General features: G+C 38.2%; 1 protein-coding gene across 1 annotated transcript in view; it reads right to left on the bottom strand.

Moving 5' to 3' along the window:
* The window catches only part of LOC106876987 (uncharacterized), a 41,020-nt gene extending 40,394 nt beyond the window's left edge, over positions 1-626 (bottom strand). Inside the window, exon 1 of the mRNA XM_014925764.3 lies at positions 99-626. Coding sequence (XP_014781250.1) covers positions 99-354 — 256 coding nt within the window. The 5' untranslated portion in view covers positions 355-626. The remainder of the gene's footprint in view (positions 1-98) is intronic.
* Positions 627-11,228: the final 10,602 nt, after the last annotated feature.

Here is an 11,228-nt window from a genome sequence, read left to right as displayed (position 1 = left end):
GTTCAATACATGAAACAAAGAAAAATCATTCTAAATTTATGAGGATTATCTACAGTGAAGTTATGAAAACAGAATTTAATACATTAAAGTTTACTTACAAGGTAAAACATATTCCTTCACGGATGAAAGACTATCAGAATACAACCACCAGCATCCAGTGAATATCTTTTTAGCTCCTAATGGGGTGTATTCTCGATAGCAAACCTCCCAAAGTCCAATACGGCTTGGTTTCTCGCCACTTTGGTTAACCCAATATGAAGTTGAAAATCCAATTATCATAAAAAGCAATGCCATAAGCGTAAAGAAAATACCAGAGAAATAAAATCTTCGCTTGGAGTCTTTAATAATAACCATATTTAAAATTAGTGTGAACCTAAACGGTGATGTCCAGCTGATGTACTTGTTTGATCAGGGGTCGTTGTTGTTTTATTTCTAATTCGTACGAGTTTACAAAATATGTTTATTCATTCTGCAAATAATCCTGTTTTTCATCGTTTGTTTTTTGTACATAATTGCGATAAACAAATGGATCAAGAAAGTATTACAACCGAAGAAATAATAACAAGTTGATCAGTTTTCAAAAAGAGACTCAGGCCTTCGTATTGTTTATTTTCGTTTAGTTTTAGGGTAGAGATATTACAGTCGTAGTTTCTTCCCTTCGTCACTAACCGGAAGACATGACTATGTACACATGAACAGTTGCTGAGGAATAAGGGTAAATGGAATACAGTTATTAATCTGGAGTAATTACAATAGAGTAAGATTACTGTTTACAAAATCGAAATACTAAAACCAACGATAGCGCAATTAATAGGACATTTCTAAACAGGATGGCAACGATATATCGCCCTGAGCGACGGAATATGTCTTACCTATGAATATGTCTTACCTATGAATCACCTGTGAATTAACTCAATACCTCTAAGTATGACTAATTTTGAAACAAAACTCAGAGAATGAGCAATATTGTGTACCAAACGGCATAAGATTTGATATAAACACGAAATCAAAATAGTAATTGTAGAAAACTTCGATCACACGAATTTCATGCTACAACAAGTTTATTCGTAGTTGTTATTATAACGAAGGCGGCAAACTGACAGATTCGTTAGCACGCCGGGCAAAAATGCTTGTAGACACTTCGTCTAACTTTACGGTCAGACTTCAAATTCTGTCGAAGTAGATTTTACCTTTCCGGGTCGATAAAATAAGTACCATTTGAGCATATTTTTTCCTCGAAATTGTTAGTCTTGTGTCAAAATGTCAAACTAATAATTACTTTAAAAATACACCTTATGGAAATATATTTACACAAGGATGATAACAGGTTTCAAAGTGCCATGCTAATGGTAAAGTCTGAAGACGGTCAATATGTTGAATGAAGATTGTAAAGCAAAATGCTTTAAACAACTATTTTTAGATTGTGTGTAGTATTTATCTATGTAGCTATCAACACACACACACACACACACCCTACACAAGAGTGCCGACCAGAATCGTCAATTTGGTGCGATTTTACTATTTTCGCGCGAAAATCCATCGAGTTACAAGGCTACGTAATCTGTGTGCTTTTATTATAAATTAGTGCTAAAGTTAATGTTTTTCCATTAAAGTGAAATCAAGATTTGATTCGAAATTTTCGCCCAAGATTCAGACAGGAAATTCCGTGACAAGAAAATATGCATCTCAACTCTTTTTTTTTAGGCAAATTGTTTCTGGAGTTCAAAGCATTAAGAAAAAAACCTGAAACAGCAACACAAGATCTTATTAAATTATTGAAAGATCTTCTGCATCTCATTGATTTACTCAATTCAATAACTATGATATCAAGAAAGAATGTAAATGATTCTGTGCTGGATTTCTTAGATCCGAAGCCATATCCTGGTTGTCAAATTGAGAAGGGAAACTCAGAGTGTAAATTTACTGAGCAAAACGAAGCCGATGCATAGAATTTGTTGTGGAAATTTTCTAGAAAATTGTACGGCATCCTCCAGAGTATATTCGTCTTTTACAAAGTAACAGCAGTTGTGAGTGTGAGGACAAACAAACATAAAAGCATACACATAAATGCATGGCGAACAAAGGTGTGGAGTGGTGTGAAAGCATTTGAAAAGGCCAGGATAGCGCAAGTAAGACTCAATAAAGATCTAAGGAAGAACGTCACGATTGAGAAGGTGAATGATAATGATCTTTTTGTGTGCACAGTCTGTGACAAACCATGCCTGTCTTTTGCTGGTCTCAAATCTCATCTGTGCATAGAAAACAAACCTCCACCAACTATTCTGTCTATATGTATGTGCACACCTTTGAATGCAGTGTATGCCAGAAGGTTTGCAAATCCAACGGAGGCCTCAAAAGACATTTTAAGATCCACAAAGAGCAGAACTTATCTGCAGCTCTTGGTAGTTCAAATCGAAGGTGCAATCTAAGTGGGTGTCTTCTCAGAATATTGTTTAAAAAGTCAAACTCTGCATAAGAAGTAGACAACCACCACATATATATATATATATATATATATATATATATATATATACTTTATTACAAAGCAGTAAAAATATCACAAAAACTGTTACTCAGAGTTTCACGTTCCCGTTCGTTGGACAGTTTTGTTTAGAATATATATATACGAGGTTTGATCAATAAGTATCCGAACAGTTATTATAGTAACGAAGCTAAAACATGCAGAGTGTAGCTGCTTAGTACAGATTGATCTGAAACTCTGCTGTACATATGCACTAAGTTTTAACGTTCTGGCCCACTTCCGCTGAAGGAAGATGTGTAGCATGTGATTGTCGTCACATTGACCATGACAGAAAGTTGTCATGGCTATACCTGCTCAGAGGCCTACACAAAGTTGCAGAAAGTGTATGGAGAGGAGTGTATGAGCTTCCCACAAGTGTACGGGTGGTTCAGACGTTTCCAAGATGGCAAAAAAAAATGTCTATAGTGACGAACGTTCTGGTTGACCTGCAACCAGCACAACTGAGGAAAACATCGCAGATATCCGTGCAGCTGTGAGAAGAAATCGTCGAATCACCATCCGTGAGTTATCGGAGAAATGTGCAGATTAGTTACGGTTCAGTTCAGTCCATTATCACTGAAGATTTGGGTATGAGACGCGTGTCTGCCAAGTTTGTGCCAAAACTGCTTTCAGCTGACCAAAAAGACACTCGGGTTTCAAGATCTCCTTGATTGTGTCAAGAGAGATGAAAACCTTTTGAAAACTTTGTGTAGGCCTCGATAGGGTAGGTACTTGGGTTGATTTGTTTGACTAAAATCTTCAAGGTGGTATGGCTGCAATCCAATCCGAAACATGTTAAGCCTATAATAAGCACACAATAAGGGGGCGAGCTGGCAGAAACGTTAGTACGCCGGGGGAAATGCTCAGCGATATTTCGTCTGCCGCTACGTTCTGAGTTGAAATTCTGCCATGGTCGACTTTACCGTTTCTTCCTTTCGGGGGTCGATAAATTAAGTACCAGTGAAACATTGGGGTCGATGTAATCGACTAGCGCCCTCCTCCAAAATTTCAGGCCTTCTGACTATAGTAGAAAGGATTATTATTATTATTAATGCGGTGAAAAGGCGGTGAGCTGGCAGAATCGTTAGCATGTTGGACGAAATGCTTAGCGGTATTTCGTCTGTCTTTACGTTCTGAGTTCAAATTCCGCCGAAGTTGACTTTGCTTTTCATTCCTTCGAGGTCGATAAATTAAGTACCAGTTGCGTGTTGGGGTCGATCTAATCGGCTGGTCCCCTCCCCAAAAATGTGCTTACAATGCAAATGTTCAGATATCATAACGAGGGTCGGTTGGGTAATTTGGAATAAAGGAACATTATTGTATGATAGAGATGCATAATCCTTTCTTTTAAAGGCACAAAGTCTGAAATTTTGAGGGAGGAGAACAGTACCCTAATGTTCAACTGGTACTTATTTCATCGACCCGAAAGAATAAAAGGCCAAATCGACCTCGGTGGAATTTGAACTCAGAACATAAAGACGTATGAAATGCAGCCAAGCATTTTGTCCTGCGAGCTACCGATTCTGCCTGCTTGCCATTTTATGATATAAAAATAAATGATAACATACGTTTTGTAAAGTGTAGACGGGTTTTCTGAAAAAAATATATAAAATTTAACAAATTTGGCAGTGCAAGGGAAATAACTCCAGGTATGTCGATGATATTTTAAGTTTTTAAATCGGTCAATAGTAAAGTATAAATAAGGCGTGAAATTTGGGGGAATGGATAAAATCGACGTAACTGATACTTATTTAATTGACCCCGATAGTCATCCTCGGCGGAATTTGAACTCAGAGTGCAGCGGCAGACGAAATACTACTAAGCATTTCGTCCAGCGTGCTAACGTTTCTTATTTCTTTATTGTCCACAAGGGGCTAAACATAGAGGGGACAAACAAGGACAGACAAAGGGATTAAGTCGATTACGTCGACCCCAGTGCGTAACTGGTACTTAATTTATCGACCCCGAAAGGATGAAAGGCAAAGTCGACCTCGGCGGAATTTGAACTGCTAAGCATTTTGCCCGGCGTGCTAACGTTTCTGCCAGCTCGCTACATTATAAGGTGTAAATGATAATGCTGCTTGTAACTGTAACTAAAGTATATATATATATATATATATATATATATATATATATATATATATATATATATATATATATATATATATATATATATATATATATTTATATATATATATATATATATATATATATATATATATATATATATATATATATATATATATACATACATATATATATTGGGTTGGCAACTAAGTTCCCGCGGTTTTTTAAAAGGTTATTTTTAAAAAATAACAACTAATTAATCAATAATGTATTCACCCTTGTTGTTTACAACTTCTTCCCAACGTTTAACAAGATTTTCAACACCTCGTTGGCAGAAATCACCCGATATCGACTCGAAAAATTGATGCAACCAAGCTCTCTATTCTGCATTAGTATTGAACGAATCTCCGCATTTGAAAGAGATCGAAAGAGGTAAAAATCCGTTGGTGCCAAATCAGGAGAATACGGCGGGTGTGGCAGCACCTCCCAGCCATGCATCTGATTGGCTTCCTTGGTTATATTGGCGATATGAGGGCGGGCGTTGTCGTGCAGCAGATGAACTCCATGCTGCCGATTAGGTTTTTTCTCTTGAATGGCCGTGTTGAGTGGTTCCATTCAAGCAATTCGTAATGGATAATCTCTTCCCAGTCCCACCATACGCACAACATCGTTTTACACGGATGAAGATCTTGTTTCACGCGCGGTGTCGCTTGTTTACCGGGGCTAAGCCATTCCTTGCGCTGCTTCATATTGATGTACAGGCACCATTTTTCGTCGCCAGTAACGATTCGGTAAAGAAATCGTTGCTTGTGTCCATGAGTTGAGCGGTGACGAGCAAACAAACCAGCGGAGATTGTGGCTCGTTGATTTTTATTGTTGTCACTTAAAGCATGCGGAACACATGCTCCATACTTCTGAACCTTTCCCATCGAGTGAAGATGCTTCTATATAGCAGTGTGGGAGCATTCCATTTTCTCTACCAGTTCCCTTGTCGTTTGACGAGAATTTTCGTGCAAAAGTTGGTTTAATCGCTCTTCATCGAACTCAACTGGACGTCCAGAACGAGGTGCGTCTTTGAGGTAAAAATTTCCATTTTTGAACTTGGCATACCAATCACGAGCGGTTCTTTTAGCTATGGCACCCTCTCCATACACAACACAAATGTCGCGAGCAGCTTTTTCGGGCTTAGAACCTTGGCATTTTCTTCCGTCTCTTTATGTTCTGAGTTAAAACCCTACTAAGGTAGACGTTGTCTTTCATCCTTTTGGAGTCGGTAAAATAAAGTACCATTCAAGTACTGGGGTCGATGTAATCGACTTGTCCCTTCACCTCAAAACTGTTGGTTTACAACCCTACAACGGATAGAGTCTCCGTTAAGGAGATATGTTGTTATCTTTTCACTTAAACACCATGGAAACCGGGTAACCGACCTTATCAGTTCTAGGGCTCAAGAAACAAACAAAAAGAAAGGGTTGTAATTTTAAGAAAATATCTAGAAAATCAGGGGCCAAACCACTTCCTTTGCTTTGTCGCAGTGAGGAGTGTCATCACATTTTTTTTCGCCCTTTCAAAGCCTAGCCAGGCTCATGGGCCCGGTTTCCCGGTTTCTATGGCGTATGTGTTCCCCACCCTAGTCCATCGCAGCGTTACTCAAGAAACAGGAAGAAAGACTGAGAGAAAAGTTGGGGCGAAAGAGTACAACAGAGGTCGCCACCATCCCTTGCCGGAGCCTCGTGGAGCTTTAGGTGTTTTCGCTCAATAAACACACACAACGCCCGGTCTGGGAATGGAAACCACGATCCTCCGACCACGAGTCCGCTGCCCTAACCACTGGGCCATTGCGCCTCCACGTCATCATATTTAACGATGATTAATTATGCATTTCACTTTCGTACATGATTAATTGTTTCTAACATAAGTACAGGGTCGAAAATTTGGAGTAGGGAATTAATCGACTCATGTGGTGAGCTGGCAGAATTGCTTAGCGCGTGCAAAATTCTTAGCGGCATTTTTTCGAGGTCAATTTTGCCTTTCGTCCTTTCAGAGTCGAAAAAATACATTCTTGTTAAGCTTTGGGGATCGATGTAATTGACTTGTTTCTTCCCTTCAAAAATTGCTAGTCTTACACCCTGCAACGGACTGGGGTCCTGTACTTGTATGACATTTTATTTTATCGAGCCCAGAAAGATAAAAGGCAAAGTTGACTTCGGTGAGACTTGAACTCAGAATGTAAAGTACCGAAAGATATACCGCACAGCATTTTATCCGACACGACAAAGACACTTTCACATTAACTGCTCTCGTTACATTGTAATTATAGTTATAAATACGTGGATTCAGTGAGCATAAACAGGTATGTTCTAAGGGGAAATACTCAGATATATGAGATTATTTCCCCTACATCTACAACGGAGCTTGTCGCCTTTTAGAATAATATATTATTAGGTCGTCAAGTATGAAATTTGTAGAAAAGAAAAAAAAGTTTGCTAATGTTTTATAAATACAAGGAATAGGTTTATTCATCGAAGTATGCACCCATATTGTCAATACCCTTTTGCTATCTCAGCAGTAGCTTGTCCAGCCCGGAACTGTAAAAGCCTGGCAATCTAGAGTCAATAAAATCTTGGAATGCCTGTTTTACAGCATCGTCGGAATGAAATTCTTTTCCTATCAAAATGTTATCCAAATTCTGGAAGAAGTGGCAGTCAGTGGGGGCAAGATCAGGTGAGTATGGTGAATGATGGAGAACTTCCGACTCCAACTCCTGTAGTTTTGCCAATATCATTTTTGCGATGTGTGGTCTGGCGCTGTCTTGCAATAAAATAGGAGTGGATCTGTTGACTAATCTAGGCTGTTTTTTTTTCTGTAAGTTTCTGTATCATTTGGTCCAGTTGGCTGCAGTATACTTCGGCCGTGATTAATGAGCCAGGGTTAATGAAATCATAATGAATCACACCTGCGCCAGATCACCAAGCACACACCATCAGCTTCTTTTGATAAATTTTGTTTTTTGGATTGTACTTTGGTGGCTCGTCTTTGTCCAACCATTGTGCTGAACATTTACGGTTGTTGTATTAGATCTATTTCTCATCACATGTTACAATTCGATTAAAAAATGATTCATTTTTGTGACGAGAAAGTAGTATAATGCAGAGAAAAGAGAGAGACCATAAATGCATACAGACAGACAGACAGGCGAAGAATGAATTTAGCACAATTTTAATATTCGGTACAATTATCTCTGTACCACTCCGTTTCTAACCACATTGCATATAAATGATTCTGTGTAAAAAATTACGCAATATGTATTTGTAACTAAATATATTGGAGTAACACTTTATTAGACTAATAGTCGTGTCTCTTTCCATTGTACACAGCATATTATATCGTATCCTACACATAAAAACATTCACTAATATCCTCTCATTTCCTTCACTGGTAATGATTTATATAAGCAAAAAACGAAAAATTAAATTAAAAATCGTTACACAAAAGACTACCCATAAGCCATTAATTACTCAATGGCCTACAAATACATGAGCTTAGAAAAAAAAATCCCAAAATATCAGAAGCCCACCTCTTCCAGTCGACTCCTGCTGTAGACTGTTATACGTGTATACATTCAAGTGAATTATTAGCCAGTTTGACGTTAAATGCAATCAGGGCTGTCACTATTGTACTATACTGTTATTAATGGATATAATAGCTGGTTGGCAAGAATAACTTCGGGGCTGGAATAGTTGCCCACGTCTTCAACTAAATGTAAGTAATGCCAAGTTTAACGGTAGACTTTGTTGAGTTTTCTGTTCTACTGATTTATACCCAAGCCATCGTCGAATTACCGATGATCGACGATGGCTTAGTTGGCCGAAACATCAAAGTCACTGTAAGTAAGATTCTTGTATTAGAAAAATAAATTTCTACTCTATAAAAGTATAGAATAACCCGAATGATCAAGGTAAAATTGTTTTTATTATAACCGAACTTAGATACAAACATTAATATGTGTGCGTGTGTGTGTGTGTAAGCACACACACACACACACACATATATATATATATATATATATATATATGGGAGAATATACGAAAAAACAACAACAGACGAGGACAGGTGGTGTAAATAACAAAAGGATGTATTAGTATGACGCTCGGGAATACGGAAAGTCTTTGACGTTTCGAGCTACGCTCTTCAACAGAAAGAATACGGAGACAAGGAGAAAAACACGGAGAAAAAAAATTGAATAGTGTCCAGTCAATGGTCAATCATAATAATGGCTGATCATATATATATATATATATATATATATATATATATATATATATATATACATACCCCTAGTGCGAAACCGATTGGCAAGGTCAGCTGTTATGGATATATAATACTGTACATTTTGGATAATATATATATATATATATTTATATATAATCAACCACATATAGTTAATAGCTACACACTGTGTATTTGCCGGCAGGCTGCGACATAGCGTAGTGGAGAAAACTTTCTCAAAACGCCGGGTTTTAAAACACCTGAAAGTCAAGGACAGGTGTAGTTCTCCCTAGCGTGACACAGAGTGTGACAAGGCAGGGCCCTTTGAAATACAGGTACTACTCATTTTTGCCAGCTGAGTGGACTGGGGCAACGTGAAATAAACTGTCTTGCTCAAGGACACAATGCGCCGCCGGGAATTGAACTCACGACCTTATGATCGTGATCCAAATGCCCTAACGCGCCTGTAAATTTTATCTTCATTTTTGTTTATCTAAACACTAAAATAGATATGAATATGGACGCACACACATACACACAATAAACGAAAATGAACCTTAGGAATGTGTGTGTGTGTGTGTGTGTGTGTGTGTGTGAACGCGTGAGTTCTATATTCTTTTCTACTCTAGGTACAAGGCCCTAAATTTGGTGGGGAGGGGGCCAGTCGATTAGATCGACCCCAGTACGCAACTGATACTTACTTTATCGGCCCCAAAAGGATGAAAGGCAAAATCGACCTCGGCGGAATTTGAACTCAGAACGTAAAGACAGACGAAATACCACTAAGTATTTTGCCTGGCGTGCTAACGTTTCTTATTTCTTTATTGCCCACAAGGGGCTAAACATAGAGGGGACAAACAAGGACAAACAAAGGGAGTAAGTCGATTACTTCGACCCCGAAAGGATGAAAGGCAAAGTCGACCTCGGCGGAATTTGAACTCAGAACGTAACGGCAGACGAAATACCGCTAAGCAATTCGCCCGGCGTGCTAACGTTTCTACCAGCTCAACGCCTTGCGTGAGTTCCATATTGCATAACAGAATATATCAGTGCGTATTATCTTTAGATAATGTCATCCGATGATATGTTGCGGTGGAGTCGTACGACTTCTTTGGGCATGTATTTAAGGTTATCAGACAAGAAATATTGCTCAAGTAGCTACCTTCTAAGTCATATGATGTTATCAATCTCGTGTATGCAAACGTTATCAAGAGATGCGTTTCGACACTTGGTGGTTAAAGATGTCGCCGAAGGGATATAATACGACATTCTAAGGCAGTCTGGGTCGATGTTAAGTCTCTGTTACCTTGTTTTTGTTTCAGGTAGGGGCGGTCTACGTCACAGTTGATGTGGAAATTATGTGTGCTTGTTAGTATTTTCCGGATTTTCACACCAGTGGCTCGGATCTCATCAAGCATTCAATCAAGCAGCCCAAATGTTGGTATGAATACTGGTACTAGAAAGACATTGTGGATCACTGTTTTATGGAATGCAGAGAGTTCCGAGGTTCAAATTTTCTTTATTCGGCTGTTATATTTTTTAGTGACACGTATTTTGTTACAGGTACCCTTGTTTTCATCCAACTTTAGATACCCGTAACATTCCTCATCAAATATAGGGAAAACCGTTGTCATTGATGGAGATGTTACTAGTCTGGTTTACAGCTTTCCCTCTTTTCACAACCGTATAGCAACGTTTATCCTGACCAAACATCAACCCAATACATATGTATGTATGTATGTATGTATGTATGTATGTATGTACGTACGTATGTATGTATGTATGTATGTATGTATGTTTTGATCATCCTCAGTGATGGATACTTGTCTGCTAGACATAGCAGTAGTTTACCCCAACTCAATATATAGAAAAACACTGTATTTTTTTTTCTTAAAGAGCTTGTTTCCTATCATATATATATGGTCGTTGTTTACTCTTTATGCAGAGTTTGACCACCTCCTGCACCTACACCTTAGAACAATCATGGCATCTGATGCGGCTTTTTAAACCAGACTATGTTTTGAAAAGACACCCACGTAAATTGCATATCCGATTTGAACCACCAAGAGCTGTAGTTAAGTTCTGATCTTTATAGATCTTAAAATGTCTTTTGAGGCCTCCGTTAAATTAGCAGACATTATACAAACCTTATATATACGTTTACACATATCTTCCAGTGTCTTTCACCCATGAAATGCCTTCATCCAGATGTTAAAATTTTTCTCTTCACTGCAAACCAATGTATTATGGTATAAAATATATTGCATCGAATCCGATTAAAATGTCCTTTTTGTACAATGCATAGATATGCAGTATGAACCTGTTTTACATCAACTTGGAAGATGGTCTTCCATGGTGATACGCCCGACAA

The sequence above is a fragment of the Octopus bimaculoides genome, chromosome 4 (genome assembly GCF_046866305.1).
Source record: "Octopus bimaculoides isolate indiv1 chromosome 4, ASM4686630v1, whole genome shotgun sequence".
Classification (NCBI taxonomy): Eukaryota; Metazoa; Mollusca; class Cephalopoda; order Octopoda; family Octopodidae; genus Octopus; species Octopus bimaculoides.
Note: the sequence above shows the minus strand (reverse complement) of the source record. Positions and strands in the feature narration are given on the sequence as shown.